The 22,642-nt window shown below is 30.7% G+C and overlaps 1 protein-coding gene across 2 annotated transcripts; it reads left to right on the plus strand.

The window, feature by feature from the left end:
* The first annotated feature begins 328 nt into the window (after positions 1-328).
* LOC139484747 (protein SGT1 homolog) lies at positions 329-21,959 on the plus strand. 2 transcript variants are annotated; one of them, XM_071268668.1, is made up of 14 exons: positions 329-419; positions 529-577; positions 1,906-2,002; positions 3,737-3,806; positions 4,853-4,923; positions 7,135-7,155; positions 8,329-8,382; positions 8,669-8,700; positions 13,453-13,586; positions 14,505-14,601; positions 15,314-15,421; positions 17,475-17,571; positions 18,271-18,461; positions 20,493-21,959. In XM_071268668.1, exons 1-14 carry the CDS (start codon positions 400-402, stop codon positions 20,598-20,600), a joined length of 1,149 nt encoding a protein of 382 aa, XP_071124769.1. In that variant the 5' UTR covers positions 329-399; the 3' UTR covers positions 20,601-21,959. The 2 variants fall into 2 exon arrangements, with proteins under 2 accessions (XP_071124769.1, XP_071124770.1); XM_071268669.1 differs by lacking the exon at positions 7,135-7,155.
* Positions 21,960-22,642: the final 683 nt, after the last annotated feature.

Below are 22,642 nucleotides of genomic sequence, written 5' to 3' on the forward strand. Positions count from 1 at the left end.
TCTGTACTTATTACTTTGAATGCATTTTATTCATTTGTGATCATTTGTATATACAAGTATTCCTTTGATTATGTTGTCAGTTTCGTCGATATCACAGATATCGATTTGATATCGACATTTAGTTTTGTCAGAGTGTGTATATATGTCTCTGGTTTTGTCTTGAAATGTTTATCACCCATTCTTTACTTTGTATAGATTTAACGTTGTACTCGTCTTTTACTAGAGTCAATATTATAATTTAAAAATTGTCCTTTACTTTTTCAATAAACACTGTAAGAAAAAGTAATACATTGCCGATATTGCCGATATTATTGACATCTGGGTACATCTTGATTGCCGGAAAACAGTAATATGTGCCTCCGATATTGGTTTTAAAAATACTATCTCCCTGTAAACAAGATGGCGACGGATAATTTTGCGTAAGTTAAAAAATCCCTTGGTTTTTTTTCAAACAAGACAGTCAAATTATTACTTCAATTAAATGTGACTGATTGACTTTTAAATAAATATTTCTTTGTACTTTTGCAGGAAAGGAAATGAAGAATTCGTGAATGAGAACTACGAGAAGGCACTCGAGGTAATTTTACTCACAATGAAACTATATTTTACTCACATGATCATAGATCTAATTCTGTCTCGGTAGAAATACAGATAATAATCCATGCATTTAAATAACATATACTTATTGAATGGTTTGATAAGTTGTGATTGTATGAATGATCAAATACCTTCAAAGAAAGAAAATTCTCGAAAGTTCCAAAAGCAGGTTCGTACATAGTCCAAATAATTATGACGTCTTGAAAGGCTATTATAATTTTTTTCTTTGACGCCTTACATCGATGTAAGGCGTCAAAGAAAAAAATTATAATAGCCTTTCAAGACGTCATAATTATTTGGACTAGTTCGTACATGGTGTCAATGAATTTAATTTATAATATCAAATATTAATTATTATCAAATGCCCAAATTGACTTGAAATAGGTGCTGATTTGACAGATTCCTACATGACTTGTATTCTGTGAAATGAGTTATCAAACCACCTCTAACCAGGTACATGTACCTCAAATTTCTCTGTTTAACCGTAACGGTTATCAGAAGAACCCCTCGAGAGCGAATCCGGGTCCGTTCGCCCTGATTCATGTTCGCCCTGATTCATGTTCGCCCGAGTACCTGTTCGCTCTGATACCTGTTCACCCAGGGTCCATTCGCCCTGATTTTTATTTTTTTTCTAGTTGTCTAGTCGCATTATGTTAAGTATTTGAACAAAATATGTTAAAGTTTGTTGAAAAATTGACAGAATATTTATATTGCCGCAATCAATTTATCATTTTCCCTTTGATTTGCAGAGTTAAATACTGGAACACAATGTATTTATCTTTATTGATATTTGTTAACAAAATAATGTATTCAGTCAAACATGAATGTAAGCAGTATGACTAGTCTTAGAGTATAAATATATGAACTTGTAAATCCGTTTCATAATTTACAGTTCGTACATCATTGTTTTTATTAATTTCAAGCTGAATATTTTATCAAAACAAAAAGTTTGTTTTTATTATTAATCCATCAAAAGATCCGAATTATTTTGTCATTGAACAATTAATGATCCTAAACAAGCCATAAACTTTAAATATTTCAATGTTTCCATAAATTTCAAGAATATACATGATATATATATATACCATAGAAATATCTGAATGAGTTTATTCAACTTCAATGCCTTGAATATTATTATTTTTATAGTATGGCGAAAGGACTCTGGGCGAACGAACTCAGAGCGAACGGACCTAGGGCGAACATGCTATTAGGGCGAACAGTCCCAATACCGGACATGCTAATTAAAACTATTTAGTATAATTTAAGATATGAAATTTAAGTTTGATGATTGTATATGTTATATTTAAGTTGTATACAGAAGCTTTAAAGACTGATGATGAGGACATGAGAGATGATTACTATGCAGCAAGAGCTCAAGTACTGTTAAAACTGGAAAGATATTCAGGTATTTACATTATAACACATATCATAAACATGATTAAACAATAATAAAATATCTGGTTTCAGTCACTCTTTATATATAATTAGTTAAATTTTGTATGGAACACAAACCTAATTGATAATAGATTAAAGAAAAATTCAGGTTTATGACCTTCAACTATGAGTTATAACAGTGTTCTCCCCAGAAATTTTGGATAGCATCACATTTGGCGTAAATAAATGTATTTTTTTCAATGTAATTTGTCGCGTCGCGACAATGCTCTATTTCCATTATGATATATATGTGTTATTGTTTATTACAAAATGTATTATATTTTTTGTATGCTATAGGTCCTTATTTGGTGAATAAAATATTCTTTTCAACCCTATTCTTTGTGTCAATATTGTTGAATTCATGACTGAGAATACAATTAAACTATAACCATGATAACAGTATTCTCAGTTTATGTTTTCTATATTCATTTATAGTTCAAGAATTATTTTTTCCTCTTAAGCCAAAAAAAAAATATATGTGTGGTTCCAGTTACCCTACCTACCCAGTTAAAAAAAATCTTTATCATGTCTATGAAATATATTGGTTCATGGTATTCAATGAATCAGTCCCAGTTGTTTCTTTTTATAAAAATGATATATATTATTAACAAAGTTATCCAACAAAAAGTCTGTTAATGCTAAGTTTTCTCTTTAGGTATCATTGTTTTCTGTCTACTGTGCCATTTGTGCAAATGTAATTATTATCGGAAAATACGGATTTTTGTCATATCTGGTCCGGTTTGACCAGTAGTTTACACTAAAATATTAAATGGCCGCCGAAAGCAATGAAAAATACGAAAATAAACAATGTTTGACAAGAGATTTGGAATGAATATGGCGTTTTTAATGCATTAAATGGATGAAACATAAACTAAAGCCAATTATGATCATTTTCAAAGAAAGACCAAAACTTATTTAGCTCATTATCAAACTTTTCACTCTCGATTTACAAAAAGTGATAGGAAGAGAAAGAAAGTAATACTACTGTAATATTTTGCAAACCACGTGGTATTAATCATGTCACAAGTGACAGCTTGGGGTATTCCTATCCAAACAGTTATCCCCAAAGGGCAATTAACACCTATTTGATCACTCTTAATTGTCTATTGTCCGACTTGAAGGGATCAAAGGTGATTTTTTTATGATTATAACTATAAGCGGTAATTAGATGAAAGTTCAAAATTTAGGACATGGCTTTGCATTATAGAAACGAGGAAAATAACATCCTCAAAATAATTATAGCATCGCGAAAATTATTATAGCGTCGCAGTAATTATTATAGCGTCGCGGGAAGAAAATATAGCGTCGCGGTACCGCGACGCTAAAATGGCCTGGGGAGAACACTGGTTATAAGAAAGAAATTGAAAAGACTTAGATATACAGTATTATACATCATACAACTATTAATATACTAGCCATTTTCATTTAGAATACATCAAATTTATTTAAAAAAAAAAGATAATGTTGAAACTTTTTTAAATTTGTAATTTGCATACATACATGACATACAGTGATCAACAGTTCCAATATTGATAAATTATTGTACAATAGAGAAGGAAAAAAAAACCCAATCAACATAATAGACCTTTCTGTACAAAATACAGGAACACAATTCTAAAACATCTGTAATCTAAGAACTTGTGTAATGCAAAAAAAAGTACAAATAGTACAGATATTTATTACATTTAAATTGCTCTTATTTCAGAGGCATTAGAAGATACTAACAAATCTACAGAAATAAATCCTAAAAATTCCAAGGCATATTACAGGAGAGGGTAATTGTTTTACAATGTTCTGAGATTCAATTTAAAGGAAGACTTTTGAATTGTGCTTTTATTTTGCACATGTATGTACATGGAATAGGAAATTATGCTTTTACTAAACATGCTAAATGCAATTAGTAATGCCATGAAATGACTTAATTTTTTACTTTGTTAAATTGTCATACTTTCTTTGGTTTGATCTGCTTAGAAATGTATGAACATGTATCACTGATTACTGTTACAAAATATTAGTGTGTTTGTTGATAACAAAAGTAAAGTTTAGATGAAAGATGGACATATGGTAAAGACAGGTATGATTTGCCAATGAAACAACTTTCCACTTAAGACCAATTGATGTAGAATTGAGCAACTTAACATCACTATATTTAACAGCTTTAAACTATAAACAAAACACAAACTGAAAAGCAAATTATAAAATATCCAGACATGTAGACATTTTAGAGCTTGAAGACATAAATAGATTTTCAATGAATTTGACTGATCACAGTTATTATTTAGCTTATTGTCAGATAGGCTGTAATTGGCATATTTACCATGTTTACTGCATTTATTATTACATTGTATTAGGCAAATTAAGAAAAAAAGGGGAGTAAAATATATAGGGAAAGCAATAGACAATGCAATGAAATGAAAGTACATAATTATTAAGTCAAAAATAAATTGACTACCATGCTAATTTGGCATTGTTCAAACAGAAATGAAGTAGGATATACAGTGGATAATTTGTTTTTGGATTGCACTGAAGGTGTCTCGTATAAGTGCTGCATTTCTTTCTTATTTAAAATCTTTGGCTGTGATTTAACATTTGACATGAAGCCATAAGATGTTCATAATTTGGTGATTCAAAAGCAATCATTTATCATATGTTTATCATATAAAGTAAGTAGCTGCATTTGAAAAATAGCAGTAAAAAACTAGTTGAAATTATAGTATTAAGATATTACTGGTAATGCCACATATATGCAAATGATAGTACAATGTGGTTTATTTGACAGCTGTAATACATTATATAACTATTGTCTTGTTTGTTATTCCAGCATAGCTTTATTCCATCTAGAGAGATATGAAGATGCATTAAAAGTATTCTCTGCTGGACATGTACTAAATTGTAAGTCATTCACAATAAGATTTTATAAAAGCTTCTTTTTTGGGGAATCAAAAAGATTTCAATTTATAATGATATTCTTTCAGAGTGATCTTTTTTAAGGGGGTGGATTTGTGTTTTGTTTTCTTTTGAACTGTGTTGTAGAATCAATAATAAACTAGATCAGAGATGGGTCTGATTACTTTCAATGTAATTGATTAAATTACAATTACTTTGTCATTTGTAGGATTAAATTAAATTAATGATTACATCATTTCTGAAAGTATCTGATTAAATTAATGATTACATTGGCAAAGTAATCATGATTACATCTGATTACAATGAATTTAAAAATAAAACATTTTGAATGATGTGAATGATAAACGTTCAATATAACTATAGCATTTTTGAGAAAGTATTTTATTTGGTTCAATTATAAAATGATAACTTCAAATTAAACTTCATCTATTTAAATAAACACCAAATTTAACTACATATATACATTACCCTTTATTACCAATGATCTCTGAATTATTTTGAATTAAATTTAATAAAGATATATCATAAGAGTTTTTTGTTTGTCTTCTGACCTCTTTCATAATTTATATGTATTCCAAGTTGCAGTTTATGGAAGTTTAAATATGGATGAAATAAAGTTACTGGTTAAAACTATGTTTTAATAGAAATGTTTAACCAAATTGTAAACAATATGCAAGTACTAAAAAATCATTGCATTTTACATGTCCAGTCCAATTTTTTAAAATTCTAAACAACAAATTTGTCCAACTTTTAATTTAGTTTGTGCTAATTAGATAGATTTTCATGTCTGATTTATCTTGTATCATATATATTTCCCTACAGCTATACTCAATTGGTAATTGTAATAAAAACAAACCTTAATTAGTCTCCTTCCTGTCAATTCAAAGTTGACAAAAATCACAAAAATTAACAAAAGATTATAATTCAGGGTTAAAGAAAAGTATTACTTGAATATAACAGTTATTATCAAATATTAATATGAAGATCCTTATAAAACAATGAATATACATGCATGTACAATATCTTTTACCAAGATAAAAGGTATATAATTGTATTATATGTCTCTGCTTAGACTAATGATGACTTTTCAATACTGTAACAGTTTATTTTTTACTAAAGTAGACATGCTTAAAGTAACCAAACCATTTTAGTATGTTAAAAATTTATCAAATATGAATAACAAAGAGGTTCATTTAATGACCAAAAACACAATTTTAGATTTTTTTTTCATTGTAATCAAAAAGTAATAATTACAGGGTATTTTGAAAAGTAATTGATTAAATTAAATTACATGTAATCAGATTTTTGGCTGATTAATGATTACACTGATTACATGAAAAATTGTAATCAATTACAGCTGATTAACGATTACAATTACAATTACCCCAAGTCTGAACTAGATATTAAACAACTATTTCTATGCGTATGAAGAAAGAGTACAAGGAACATGTATGAAATAGTTCTATGCAGTTTCTTATTTTGATTTTCAAAACCAATTGTCCACTCCAGGTTATCTACTAAAATTTAGTGGAAGAGTAAAAATTTACTGTTAAAAAAAAACAATTATTAAGTTTGTGTTTAGGGAAGTTAAAATTGAACCATTTATGCAGCCAACTATATTTAAACAAGACTGCAGTGATTGCTTTAATACACTTGTAGAACATAACAGATACAAATACATTACTGCAAGGTCTTCATAGATGAGAAACTTTTTTATCAGTTTGATATAGGAGCCATAAAAATGGAAAATGCTAAAGCAACTGTCTGTTGTATCTTTTATTTATGGTGTATTATTTGGAACTGTTTGTGGAACAATCATACCATTTGAATTTCTTTTCTTTGATTTCAATTGGATTGGAATACAGATCCTGTTCCACACTTTGCTTATAAGAATCTGACAATTCTTCATTCTACTTTCTGTTTAAAGACCTTTCATGGTCCTCTAGTTTTGTTGTAATGATGCATACCTTCAAATAGTTTTAAACAAGAATTTATTGGCTAATAAAATATATACCACTACAGAACTTACAGGGTTGTTGTCAGATCAAAAGCATATGAGCTGTATTTTAATTTCATTTTGTAGATAGCATAAATGTCAATTTGATTTTAAATTGAAATAGACAAAAATTACAAAATGAAAGGTCTAAAAACCATTAAAACTTTCCTTAGATGAACTTTCACTGTTTCCACTTTCAGTGAATGCACCATCACGACAATGTGAGTATTTGAAGACTAGATACATCTGAGGGTTCTTATAATTGTAGTTTCTGAAACACTAATTTTTAAATTCATATTCAGAGTGAGAACAAGATAAACAATAAGTCTGAAGTTTCCTCAAACATATCAAGGTGGGTTAAGTGGGATGAAAGTCTAATTTGATACAAGATAGCCCATGTAACCACAACAGTATCTCAATTATTCCTTTTGGTTGTCTTATTCAGTTATTGAGGTGGTAGCCAACATTGAAATTAAGCTTTGTAAATGGACATTCACACCTATATATTGTTAAAACATATTACACTAAAGTATCATAGAAGAGTACAAAAATTAGGCATAATGAATAATTAGTGACAACTGATGTCCGAGTATTATGGACCAGCAGTTTAACCCTGCCGCAATTTTGCGCCTGTCCCAAGTCAGGAGCCTCTGGCCTTTGTTAGTATTGTGATTTTTAATTTTAGTTTCTTGTGTATAATTCAGAGTTTAGTATGACGTCCATTATCACTGAACTAGTATACATATTTTTTAAGGGGCCAGCTGAAGGACGCCTCTGGGTGCCGGAGTTTCTTGCTACATTGAAGACTCATTGGTGGCCTTCGGCTGTTGTCTGCTCTATGGTCGGGTTGTTGTCGCTTTGACACATTCCCCTTTCCTTTCTCAATTTTAGCTTCCTAGTTTGCCTTTTTTTTTTTTTTTGTTAAAAGGTCTAGAGTAGTTCGAGTTTTCAAAGAATTGCCATAATTTTTAGGGGTTGATGTTGGTAAAGAAATATCCTGGTATGGTTTTGATTCCTTAATTTTTTTTGTGTTCCAATTTTCAAGGATTAAGGAAATAGTATACTTGTTATTTCTCAAATGCTTCATCTCAAGTGTTGACAGACCCTGCTGACAAACCAATAGAAAGTATAGTGGTTTGGGTTCAGTTTAGGTAAGTTTCAGCAGGGATTCATTTGATTGTTGTGATTGTATTGATGTTATGTTTTGCATGAAAATTTAATATGAGTTATGGTTGCTATAATAGATTTATATTGTGAAAGAAGTTGGGTTATTTAACAGTTGCAATTAAAAATACTTCCAACTAGAAAAAGTAAGATTTTCAATGTAGTGAGTACAGGTACAATTAAGCTATGGTTGACAGTTAAATGTCATTCTGTTTCCTCTTTTTTTCCAGCTGAAAACAGTAATTTCAACACCTGGATTAGAAAATGTGAAGCAGAGATAGATTGTAAGTATAACTTGTAAAATGTTAATACCCACTGTTTTAAAAGTACTTACAAGTACATCATAATAGTTTTTAGAATTGTTTTGCTTAATTAACAATGAAATCGGTTTTTAAAGTCAAAAACACAGGCATACATTGTTATAAATTTTAACATAAGTTCTTGCTATGTCTTCATTGTAGTTAGATATTATCAATAAAGTTCAAATTATAGTAATAAAATTAAAAAAAAAGTTTGTTTTTTTAAGAAGATTATAACAATTTGTAATTTTTTCTGCAATTTTATTTTCAGTATCAAAACAAGAAAAAAGCAGTGGAGCTGAGGTATTAACTTATTTAAGATTTTTGTTATTCCCTTTATTCATATTACTCTTAAGGTGACATAAAGAAACAGGGCCCAATATTTGGCTAATCCAGTGCACCTTACAATTTCATGAGTTCTATTAACAGTATTTTCTTATCATAAATGCGGTTTAATGATGACTTACTTTGTTGAAGGAAGAAACAGGATTTTACAGAAGTTGACCAACAATCTTTGAAATAAAACTGGCTGTTGTTCGTTATACAATAACTAACAAATTTCATACTAATAAACAAATTCTGATATTCTATTAAAGGGAAACTTCGCAAAAAAATCAAAAATTGATATTATGTTCATTCTGTATAAAAATGCTCAAATTCATAGATATTAAAGTTTTATTCCGCTAGATAAGCGATCACCATCGATTTTAAATTTAGAGTATCAATTCTCTGCGATCCGCCATTTTGTCTTCTTTCCCGATTAATAAAAACGATATGTCTATAAACCACAAAGAAACAAAACTACAGTAACCGATGTAGTCGTAATTGCGTGTCGATATCTTGTCAATCGTACGGTTGTTTTATCCGACTAACTAACTTGATACGAAAAATATTCTTACTTTTTTTAAATTACCATGGTCTGTTGTCTTTAAACTGTTGATATTGGAATTAGGTGAAAAGTCAAAGTTGAAATCATAAATAAGTGTTCCGTGAAAATTGTTTTCGAAAATCTAATTTGTTCATAATTCTTTAAAGTAATAAACAAATATATTTTGATCTTCCCTCATTTGATCACCAGCATGGCTAAAGGTATTACTTCCAAAGGTATTGTGAGGGGTGTGAAGTGACACGTCCAGGTATTCAAGCGATTTCCTGACGGGCTTGCAAGTTCATGCATCGTTTCACTTCTGCAGGTATTGATCAGTGTACACGGCTGATAACTTATAACTTATAACTTTCCAGTTTGAACTATCAGATGAATAATATACAACTCTGTCTTACTTGTCATTACTAAACTCATACGCTTGTTTATAAATAACATTTCTGGTGTAAAGAATATAATTCATAAACATATAAATAATACCCAAAAAATAAGATTTGATGAAATTAAAATCTATTTAAATATTTTTTCCAAGGGTGAATTTGGGAAAATGTAATATATAGTCATTGTCAATAGTGAAGGACAGATTGGAACAGACCAGAAATATTGATTTAAAAAAATGTACGCACTTGCCGACGATTCGTTTATACGACTGGATAGAAAGTTACGGAACTATAGCGCAATTTAAAATATATACATGTATACATTGAACATAAGAAAAAAACATATATTTTGAATAAATAGGGGTAAAAGTGTTGTAAATAGACTAGTCCACGTATGCCAACAGTATGTAATCATCGAATGTCGATAGACTATTGTATACCAGAAGAAGAAGAGAACCAATTTGATTTAAATACAGGTCGATGTGTAACTTTTGCTTTGGTTCATTGAAGCTGCGGACCTAGTAAAATCACAGATTTATATTTCAATAAGATTGTTCTCGAACAAAGGAAGTAATTCGTCATCACAATTGTTATATATACCACTGGACGAACACTAATTATCCCCAGGGAATGTGAATATTTTGCTGGGAAACTTTTGAGTATCAAAGTTTCAAATTAATTTCGGGATTTATTTTCTTTCTTGGTATTCAATTACAGAAAAAAGAATAAATTACTTGTTCGCTAAATAGGGGTATTCTTGTCAGATAAAAGACTTTTAGTTATATTTAAAAAATAGGGAAATATGACATTAAATTGGTTCTGTCTTTTTTTTTAAACATCGTTAAAAAGATGTGTGACTAAGGTGAACGCCACAAGAACCCTGTAATACTAGTACGAGAGTATAGCATGTAAACATTCCTTCTCAATAATATGGTTGTATTGGAAATCTTTTCATACAGATTGACAACTCATTGTCTGATATGCATGTAATATTTGCCACATGACGCCCATAGTTCTTTCTACCATCATCATCGATATATCTTATTCTGTGATATTGCTGTAAACATTGATGGTTCACACCCAAACAAAATGGGAGTAATGGACCTTCAGAGCTTCTCCGTGTTATACACTTGTGAAATATGAATGTAGGACAGAAAGTCACAGGACAAAAAGTCACAGACAAAAAGTCACGGACAAAAAGTCACGGACAAAAAGTCACAGGACAAAAAGTCACAATACATTTTTTCTGATTATTTTCTTTGAATAAAAACTGCTTATTTCTAGAAAAATATTTTTGTATTTTTCTTGAACTATTGTATATAAACCAACTTTGTTAACAAAATTTATCCAAAAAATATCAATGATCAAATAATTGTTAAAAAAAACAAAATGTCAAAATGATTTGGCACTTAAATGGCTTCATGGTGCCAAGAAATATATCTTTTGCATGATTAAAATTAAATAAATCTTGATTTTTCAAGTATAATGACACATTTCCTAAACTTTAATATGAATATATGTATTAAAAAGTAAATATTTCAAGATATTTCTCTTATATATTCAAACAATTGTCAACAAATTATTTGTGACTTTTTGTCCTGTGACTTTTTGTCCTACCAAATTTGTGACTTTATGTCCTGTGACTTTTTGTCCTGTGACTTTCTGTCCGTTTACCGTGAAATATATAGACGAAATTTCTGTATTGAAATGAATCTACATCTCACAAACAGGATTTTCAAATAACGATTGTGAGTAATCACCTTACAAACCAATATAAACGTATGGCAAGATATAACCATGAAGGAATTTAGTTTTTGTCAGACGCAAGAACTCATCACTATATATATCATAAACGTATACGTATATATATGCATACAGTTTCAAATATTAAGAACAAGCGGTCGATGTCGATAGTCTGTTTTCTAACTGTTCAGAGTTAGACATGTCACTTGTTCATTCTTGGAAGCCTTCATATTCCCCGTCTAACGATGGGAACTCTTTCTGATTGTGTTGATTATAAATGCTTGTATGGTAATTCTGTCGTTTATCTGTACAAGCGGTTGCATTTCCTCTCCTTTCCCAACAAACAAACGAACGAAACGCCACTAGTCTGATTTCTCTGGAGCTCATCCTCAATGGCTCTTATACGTCAGGAAACTTACATGTATACTAATAATGATTGTTTCAAGAACAACGATGTATGGACGAACTATTATAAATTCGTCAATATCAGTTATGCATGACTAAAATATAACTTTTATTACAACTACTGTATTACTTATTTGGATTAATGACAGCTATCATGTTCAACATTGCACAAATATTATCATAGAATTTAAAAAAAAATCCTCAAAAATCCTCAAAAGAAATAATGCCTTAGCTTAGATAATTGATATTCTTTTCACAAAAAGTTCGTGTAAATGATTGTCAAATGAATTTAATTATGTAAGAATAAAATGTTAAAAAGAAACTAAAAAAAAATCATGCATGTTGTATGTTGTATTTTTTTGTCAATTAAAAACTTTAAAATTGCAATAGTTTTATTAGCATTTAAACACAGCCAGATTTGAATACAAGTTAAGAAATCCCGGTAAAGTCAATGATATCAAATAGATGTACAATGGTATATCAAATTGGGTAATATTGCATTTAGTTTTTATAAAAGATTAAAACTACTATTGTTTGCTTCATATTTGAATCTTTACGCCAATTGCCGCTAAGAAAGTAATCAAAAATTGTTTCCTTTTTTTTTTATACACTTTCGGAATTACGAATCTGCATTTTATTTTCAATTAATTTACACAATTTAATTATTGTATCTTTATTCTCATCGTGTATTAAATCTTAGTGTATTAACATCGTGACAGCATACTCTTTCTAATACTTTCTGTTTATCCTTTCCAAATAACAACATTTATACCTGTGTACGCTTGAACTCACACCTGCGGCTAAATAGCTACAAGGTAAACGAATTGACCACAAGCCGAGAAATATACAGTGACCTTTACAAAATAATATACACACTCTGCTCAAACATTAGTTGCATTGAAATGATTATCAAAACAATAACGGTAAATAGAACTGAAATATTTTCAGTTCAATATCAGTAAAAATGTTCAATAAATATTTTATGAAAAAAATCTCAACAATAATTAATTAAATTTATTCAAAAACATTAACTAGAGATAATTTTATAGGAGTTTAATTCAATCAATACAAAACGGTATATGCATATTCATTTTCGTTCATTCTTATATTGTGGTTCATAACTTCGACCATTCGTCAGCTGTGCGCTTTTAATTACGTATATTGTCGATAAGCTATAAGAGTTAAACAGATTTTATTTTTTCCCAGAATTCAATAAATCGGGCTAATACGTCACGACCCACTCGAGAATTCAACCAAAAAAGTTACAAATACTTGATTTTCTCCGTTATTAGAAGGAATATAAATTTAAAACTTTGCAAATGTGTTTTTTATGTTAAGATGAACATAATTAGATGATAAGTAAAAAATCGCGGAATTTCCCTTTAATAGTAATTTTACTTGTATAATCATGCATACATACGGAATACTGGTAGTTACAAAAATATGGATACACAGAAACTGCCTTATAAGCACTTCTGGCAAGAAACTGTTTACTGAATTGCTTAAAAAGTGTGGAATGATGCATTCCAAGTTTCATATAGACAAGTTATTATGGAGCTTCTGCAATTGTCAGGTAGGAGAAATTAGGGATAAATATACATTTTAAGGCATTAATTTGAAACTCCTAATTGATTTTTTTTTCAGGCTAGAGTTGGTGTATCAGATTCTTCACCAATGGAAACAAGTTCTTCAAAGGAAAGTGAGAAAAAAACAGAAAGTTCATCCATACCCAAACCTAATCCTGCTGATGCAGTGTTAAATGCACCAGTTAAAGCTAAGTATGTATTATAAGTTCACACACAAAGTCTTGTTCAAAAGTATATTTGTAGATGCTTTATATAGGTATAAGAAAATGTGATATGAGTGCCAATGAGACAACTATCCATCCAAGTCACAATTTTTAAAAGTAAGCCATCATAGGTTAAAGTACAGTCTTCAACACAGAGCACTGGCTCACACCCAACAGCAATCTATTAACCCTGAAGGTTGTGGTTCTCTTTGCTTTCTCCGCCTATAAAAACTGAGTGCCAGGAAATAGCACCTAAGTGCCAGGAAATAGCACAATCGGCTCAAAGTGACATTAAACACCAATCAATCAATCATTCTAATGCAACAACGTTTGTGACGTTCATTTTGATTAGATAACATCACTTTCTTACATGGCATCAAATCGCAAGCGCAGACGACATATGACAGATTTTAAATACATGTTTTAACGTTGTTTTCTGTCAGTTTCATTAGAATGGAGATAACAATATTGCATTTTTAAGCTCCGACGGCATCAATTTGGGATTTGATGCCGTCAGAGCTTAAAATACAATACAGTTATCTCCTAAATCAATGGTATCAACCAAAAAACTAGATATTTAGTGGTTTAGTGCATTGAGGACGGATATATGCAAAGATATGTAAATAAAATATCTCAAAAGTTATATTGATACACGTTTTCAATGTCTTCACCAAAAAAGTTAAATTCAGAAATTATTGCAAAGGTTTTATTAATGCTAATAATGCGACTGAGTGAACATAGCAATAAAGAGAACTCTCATTCTTATATCTTGAACATATATCTGTAAGCAGATTCTTCTATTTGACATTGCAATAGTTAATCTCGCATTTTTGTCTATTTTTCAAAAATTTCTGCCTTACAGTTCTGTCCATTACATTCCTAATTAATCATAACTTTATACTTTCAGACATGATTGGTACCAAACACAAACACATGTTGTCCTTACAATCCTAATTAAAAATGTTCCTAAAGATGATTGTCATGTTGATGTGCAAGAAAGATCAGTGAGTATATAATACTGTACTGGGTGCACAGTATATGTTTCTTTAAATTTTATTAATTTGGGTTTCAAGTTGTTTGCTCATATTAAATTCAAAATGACATCATTGAAAATTATGTGTTTTGGCATTACCTACTTTTTAGATGTCATTGAACTCCTTTGAATAATAAGATTATTTGCCTGTTTGTTGGTGTTTTAAAACACCACTTTAAGCAACCTTCCTGAGCTTGGCTATATTATGGTGGCAAGTTTTTATTGGTATTTAAATTCCATGGACAGAACTACTGTTCTTCTGGTAGAATAACGGTAAATACTTGCATTTAAGATCAAAGCTGAGTGGGATACAAACTCACAACCTCAGAGGAAACTGCCTAGCAATGGCTTATTGTAAACTTATTTCCTGATGAGTGCTTCAAATACCATAATTCATTTGTTGGATACCAACTTCCGTTGGTTTCGTAAGTACAGGTGAACCACAAATTCAGATGGTCAACGAACTAGAAATTTTCTATAGGCTTTGTATGCACAGATTGGCAAAACCACCAAAATCAGGAAAATTACTACGAACAAAAATAAATTAATCCCCACACAGTAAGTTAAAAACAATTACACTTGCATATATTTCATTAGAATCATATTAGAAACTTGACCTGCTGCAATTAATGAAAACAATGATTATTCCTAACAAGTTACTAACCAAAGTTTTATATTTACAGTTAAGTTGTACAGTAAAGCTACCGTCAGGGAACGATTACAGTTTAGAAATGGATTTGGCTCACAATGTTATTCCAGACAAAACACTAACTAAAGTTCTATCAAGTAAGGTATGGTCCATGTTGTTTTTTTATTTGGTTTTCATAGAATAATTAAAGAATAAATTAACTTCTTTTTAGCTCACCTGGCCCGAAGGGCCAAGTGAGCTTTTCCCATCACTTGGCGCCCGGCGTCCGGCGTCGTCGTCGTCCGTCGTCGTTAACTTTTACAAAAATCTTCTCCTCTGAAACTACTGGACCAAATTAAACCAAACTTGGCCACAATCATCATTGGGGTATCTTGTTTAAAAAATGTGTGGCGTGACCCGGCCAACCAACCAAGATGGCCGCCATGGCTAAAAATAGAACATAGGGGTAAAATGCAGTTTTTGGCTTATAACTCAAAAACCAAAGCATTTAGAGCAAATTTTACATGAGGTAAAATTGTTTATCAGGTCAAGATCTATCTGCCCTCAAATTTTCAGATGAATCCGACAACACGTTATTGGGTTGCTGCCCCTGAACTGGTAATTTTAGGGAATTTTTGCTGTTTTTGGCTATTATCTTGAATATTATTATAGATAGAGATAAACTGTAGAAAGCAATAATGTTCAGCAAAGTAAAATTAACAAATAAGTCCATATGACCAAAATAGTCAGTTGACCCCTGAAGGAGTTATTGACCTTTATAGTCAATTTTTAACCATTTTTCGTAAATCTTAGTAATCTTTTACAAAAATCTTCTCCTCTGAAACTACTGGGCCAAATTAATCCAAACTTGGCCACAATCATCTTTGGGATATCTAGTTTAAAAAATGTGTGGCGTGACCCGGCCAACCAACCAAGATGGCCGCCATGGCTAAAAATAGAACATAGGGGTAAAATGCAGTTTTTGGCTTATAAGTCAAAAATCAAAGCATTTAGAGCAAATCTGACATGTAGTAAAAATGTTTATCAGGTCAAGATCTATCTGTCCTGAAATTTTCAGATGAATCGGACAACCTGTTGTTGGGTTGCTGCCCCTGAATTGGTAATTTTAAGGACATTTTGCTGTTTTTGGTTATTATCTTGAATATTATTATAGATAGAGATAAACTGTAAACAGCAATAATGTTCAGCAAAGTAAGATTTACAAATAAGTCAGCATGACCAAAATGGTCAGTTGACCCCTGAAGGAGTTATTGCCCTTTATAGTCAATTTTTAACCATTTTTTCGTAAATCTTAGTTATCTTTTACAAAAATCTTCTTCTCTGAAACTACTGGGCCAAATTAAACTTAACTTTGCCACAATCATCATTGGGGTAATTTGTTTAAAAAATGTGTGGCGTGACCTGGCCAATCAACCAAAATGGCTGCCACGGCTAATAATAGAACATAGGGGTAAAATGAAGTTTTTGGCTTATAACTCAAAAACCAAAGCATTTAGAGCAAATCTGACAAGCAGTAAAAGTGTTTATCCAGTCAAGATCTATCTGCCCTGATGTTTTCACATGGATCGGACAACCCGTTATTAGGTTACTGTCCTGAATTGGTAAATTTTGCCGTTTTTGTTATTATCTTGAATATTATTATAGATAGGGATAAACTGTATACAGCAATAACGTTCAGCAAAATAAGATCTACAAATAAGTTTGCATGACCAAAATAGTCAATTGACCCGTTAAGGAGTTATTGCCCTTTATAGTTAATTTTTAACATTTTTCATAAATTTTTGTAAATTTGTAGAAAATATTTTCCACTGTAATTACTGGGCCAAGTTCATTATAGACAGAGATAATTGTAGCAACAAGAATGTTCAGTAAAGTAAGATCTACAAACACATCACTATCACCAAAACACAATTATGTCATGAATTTATCCGTGTCCATTATTTAATATGCACAAGACCAAGGTGAGCAACACAGGCTCTTTAGAGCCTCTAGTTTAGCTTTATTGGGATTTTTTTTTATGTAGAATATTTAATAGAATGATGAATCATTTCAAGTTTTAATTTTTAAATGTAATTTGGGTTTAAGATTTGAGTTATTAAAAGTTATATTTAATTATCATAAATGAGTTAAAAATTTAACAAGGAGTATCATGTTTTGTTAGCTGCAAAATAAAGATATAATAATACTTTTTATAGATTGAGATTAAAATGAAGAAACAGGCAGAAATCCAGTGGAAGAAACTGGAGGGTGACGGACAGGAAGAAGAAAAGATTAAACAAATACCTATACAGAGTAAGTCTTAGGTCAGAGACTTACCAAGTTACAGAATTACCTGTACTAGAAAGAAACGATCTGATAGAACAGACTCTTAAATTCTTTATACAAAGAACTTATAAAAATACTGATTTATTTTATAAATTGTTAAGATCCTGAAGTCCTGAGTCATTATGAGAGAAAATGGTGTAAAGTAGACATCATTTTATATAACAAATGGTATAAAATAGACCTCATTTTGCATATTAAAAAATGGTATAATTAGACCTTATTTTAGAGATGAAATGGTATAAAATAGACCTCATTTTTTATATCACATGGTATAAAATGTACCTGTCTTTGCATCTTTTATGATATAAAATAAACTTCATTTGACAGTTCAAAGGGAGAAACAAGACCTCCATTTACATATTTAATGATTAAACATGGGAAAATGTGTACTAAGTTTCAAGTTGATTGGATTTCAACTTTATCTAAAACTACTTTGACCAAAAACTTAACCCTGAAGGACCAAAAACTTGAACATGAAGTGGGATAGACATTCAAACAAATGGACAGAAGGACGTACGAACGTAGGGACGCACAGACCGAAAACCATAATGCCCTAAGTGGGGTATAAAAAGGCCTCATTCTACATACTCAATGGTGTAAAATATACCTGTTTTTTGCATCTTAAATGGTATAAAATAGACTCATTTTTCATATCAAATATTTCAGATCCTACTGACACAACTCATAAATATCCAACTTCAAGTCATAAAACACGTAACTGGGACAAGTTAGAACAAGAAGTGAAAGAAGAAGAGAAGACAGAGAAACTGGAAGGAGATGCTGCTCTTAATAAATTATTCCAGCAGATTTATTCTGATGGAACGGATGAAACAAAAAAGGCAATGATGAAATCTTTTGTAAGTGCCTCCATCAGTACTTGTTAAACAATTGTATATCTAACTATATTAAACTAACAAAACTTCATAAGTGTTGAAAGTCTTCAGAAGACACACTACAGGCAAATCACATCAGACAAAACACCCAAGAGAAAACAGTCTTGACAAAACATTCCATGCCAAAGACCCAATAATATGATTATGTATCTTCTTTTCACTTCAGCAATATATATTTAAAGGAGACAAGACCTGAAGTTAACACATACTACATATTTAGACACATAATAAAAAGATTAAGGTGGTATCAAACACTTTGACTAAAATTAATTTGGCTCGTTCTAATTTTCATCAAATTTTGACAAAATATTGACTCTGAGGCTTAAATTAAAATATTGTTTGTTTGCCCTTTACCGACCGACCCTATAAATTCGTTCCGCCTGAAAATCTTTTATTTGTATTTACCAGCAAGATTTTATTTTATTTTATTTTTTCGTTCCTACAAAAAATCTTATATTTGTATTTCCCGCTCAAAACTTTTTTACCGGAATCCTCGGGTTTTATCTTTATCGTATAAGGTCTAGTCCGTTTGGTATCACGTGAGCGTTTGACATGCACACTTGCATCTAGAGTTTCAAAGCCTTTGTTTGAAATCGATGTTGAACGCTTTGAAATCATGATATGACGTACGTTAACTCTGTATCTGTATACTTGAAGAGCAGGGTTCATTTACAAAAAAGTTCGTTTAATACAAAATTATCAACGTGTGTACAAACTATTTTGTGTAAACGGACGTTGTATTCTATGTAGGGATGGCCTTTTGTGATCCGTAGATCAGGATGATTATGTTAACAATGCCTTCGACCAGCATTGCTATATTATTTATATCTGACATGAACCAAAGGTTACAAAAGCCTGTAAAGTGGAGAATATTTGGCAGTAAAATCGCCCAAGTTTTCCATACAGATCATTTATAAATGCGATGTGAAATACGTGACAATTGAGTTTAAGTCTTGTAGCATTTTTATTGGAAACATAGGCACACACGGAAATTTAAACACTTGGGACCTTTTCTACTAGTAATGTATGTCTGCCCGGACATATTTTACCAGGACAAAGTTATCTCTTACAGAAAACCTTTAGGTAGAGGTAAGCGTACAAGGTACGTAGTACAGAATATTAGTGCAAGTTAAAACTCTTCAAAGTTCCAGGCATATATAAACGTTGAAAATATGCGGCACAGCTCTATATTTTGATATTTGAAAACAAAATAGTAGTGCATATGAATTAACTTCACATTCTACCTGATATTTTTTTTCAAAACGTAGTCCCAGAAACTTATTAGCAAAAGCAAAACAGACAGAAATGACATTATGCAGATTTTGTATCTATAAAATAGAATATTATACCTACCTGCCTGCCCATGAAAAAAAATATACCGAGCCAAGTTATTTTTTGGGGGAAAAAAATAAAATATTTTACCTACCTACCTACCCTGTTTCAAAACATAGGGTCGGAAAAGGGCAAACAAACAATATTTTAATTTAGGCCTGACTATTCGACAAACAATATAATAATTTCAAAAAACATAAACCACACAATTTATTGACAAAATTTTATTGGCTATATAGCAGTTTGACCAACACTAAATTTGATCATTGAGAAGTTTGATATTTCCTTAACAATGAAATGTGATTATTAAACTTTCAGCTAATTTTTACAGAGTTAATTCCCTGTATCGTTCCACCTTAACATCAGTAAAACTTTTTGAGAAAAGAAAAATAAGGAAACAACTGTCATTCCATTGCACATCAAAGAAATGGAATGTAAATAACTATTGGTCACAATTTGGCCTTCACCAATGAGCAAAATTCTTACTGTAAAGTAAGCGCCAAAAGGCCCTTGCATGAGAAAATATAAATAATTCAGATGAAACCAAAGGCATAATTATCCTAAAAATTATTAACTATAAACATGTTAGACAAATGAGATAGTCCTGACATCATTATAAAATTATAATGAGCATTTTATTAATCTTATTTGATATTGTTACAGAGTGAATCTGGAGGAACAGTATTGAGTACAAACTGGGGAGAAATTGGAGAGAAAAAGACTGAAATCAAACCTCCAGATGGAATGGAATATAAAAAATGGGAATGTTGAACGAAAAGAACCCGTTTACAAAGTTTTATGATGTGTGAAAGAATCGTAGAGAAAAAAGTCTAGGTTTTAAGATAAAATGTAGAAATACCAACTATGCAAATCCTGGAATAAGATTTCATGCATGAAAGATGTAAATGATTGATGAATTTAATACTGGGAACTTAGATTTCTCTTCTTTTTATTAATATCATTGAATAATGAATTGTTCTGTATTAAAGAGGGATAATTTGAATAAGATACCTATGATGAATTTGGGATGCTTAATTCCTGTATGTTTGTTTTCCTATATACTCACTTTCATTAGGGGTGAACAAGCCATACTTGTATGTGACACAGTAACATGTATTACATCCCTGCTCTGAAGGTGGTTAAGTTAATTAAGTTAACTGTTTTGACTCTATTCTTTTTATGATTTCACTATTATCAAAGACTTTAAATCAGAGTTGCCTAAAACTTGGCATCAAGTTTCAGGTGAGCATGCTATAATGTGTGATATGTTTTCCATATATTGCTCATTAACTCCCTGTTAACTGAACACCTATGTATTGTTTGACATAAAAATATCAATGTATGAAATATTCCTTGCATTTTACTCAGAACTGCCTATCTGAGCTTCCTGGTTTAGAATAAAGCTTCATGTGAGCATTATTAACCAAGAGATACATTTTATATCCATCACTCATCAACTTCCTGTTTACTGAATACTTATAAGTCTATCATTATTGAGGAACTAGTCACTGTAACGGTTATTTCAAGATTCCCTTAGTTCTGGCATCTAGTTTTAATAAGCTTTATTATGTTTGGAAATCAGATAAGTGTTATATTAAAACTGTTTGTTTATTAATTTGCAAATGTAAATTTAACATTATTAAATGATTTGTCATGAGCCATGTGATAAATGAAATACAGATTAAGCATGAATTAATTTATTTAAATTGAAAGAAATTTTTAGAGATATTTACTGAATAGGTGGACTATGTCCTTGTATGTGAAATATAGTATGCACACCTAAACCTATATTAGACTATATTGTTTTATAATATAATTACAAATGCATACATTAAGTTCTTTCTTTTTGGAAAGCAAACAATTGACTTCAAATTGTAAGTTCATTCTACTCGAATTAAAATGTTTTCTTGTTATTGAAAGTTTATTTGGATTGAAAATTAAACTAATTGAAACACTTATTTTCTCAAATCCTTAATTATACCTTTGAGTTTTTATTCTTTAGAAGGTTTTTTGCATTATCAGCTATTGTTTCAACCATATTGTATCTTATTTGATGTTTTATTATCATATTTATAACATTGCAATCACTTATCTGTAATGCTGTGTCATGAAATAAATACTATTTATTTATCTCATCTCGTATTTTATATTTTCCTCTAACTCTGCTTTGATTTATGTCTTTCTGTCCTTATTCTTTTCTTAACAACAAATGATTGTGATTGCATGTGTCTGCACTCTTCTTTGGATAATATGATATGGACATAAATTTATTTTGCTATTCTTTGAGCACTCCCTATCATGATATCATGAAAATAAGTTGAAGGGTATAGGTGTTCATTCGACTGCATGCCTTGCTTGCAGTTTAGTGTACCTGCATTCATGATATCCCCTGCATGTATACAGAATACAGTTTGCTCCTTCAATTTCCTGATGGTCTGATTGAATTCAAGATAATTGGTAAAAACCATGTTCGAGTAAAAAATTTTATCTAAAATTGAGTATGGAAATGGGGAATGCGTCAAAGAGACATCAACCCAACCAAAGATTAACAGTCGAAGGCCACCAATGGGTCTTCAAATCTTCAAAACAGCGGAAAAACTACCGCACCCGTAGGAGTACTTCAGCTGGCCCCCAAACAAAAATATATACTAGTTCAGTGATAATGGACGTCATACTAAACTCCAAAATATACACAAGAAACTAAAATTTTCATCATACAAGACTAACAAAGGCCAGAGGTTCCTGACTTTTGGACAGGCGCAACAATGCGGCAGGGTTAAAAATGTTTTTTGAGATCTCATCCTTCCCCCTAT

The sequence above is a fragment of the Mytilus edulis genome, chromosome 8, assembly GCF_963676685.1.
Source record: "Mytilus edulis chromosome 8, xbMytEdul2.2, whole genome shotgun sequence".
NCBI classification, from domain to species: domain Eukaryota; kingdom Metazoa; phylum Mollusca; class Bivalvia; order Mytilida; family Mytilidae; genus Mytilus; species Mytilus edulis.

Bases quoted from the DNA above. Each gene is read 5' to 3' on its own strand.
- LOC139484747 (XM_071268668.1), top strand. From the start codon at position 400: ATGGCGACGGATAATTTTGC. The intron at 2,003-3,736 runs GTATTTACATTA...CTCTTATTTCAG, and splicing joins AAAACTGGAAAGATATTCAG to AGGCATTAGAAGATACTAAC. The intron at 8,701-13,452 runs GTATTAACTTAT...TTTTTTTTTCAG, and splicing joins AAAAAAGCAGTGGAGCTGAG to GCTAGAGTTGGTGTATCAGA.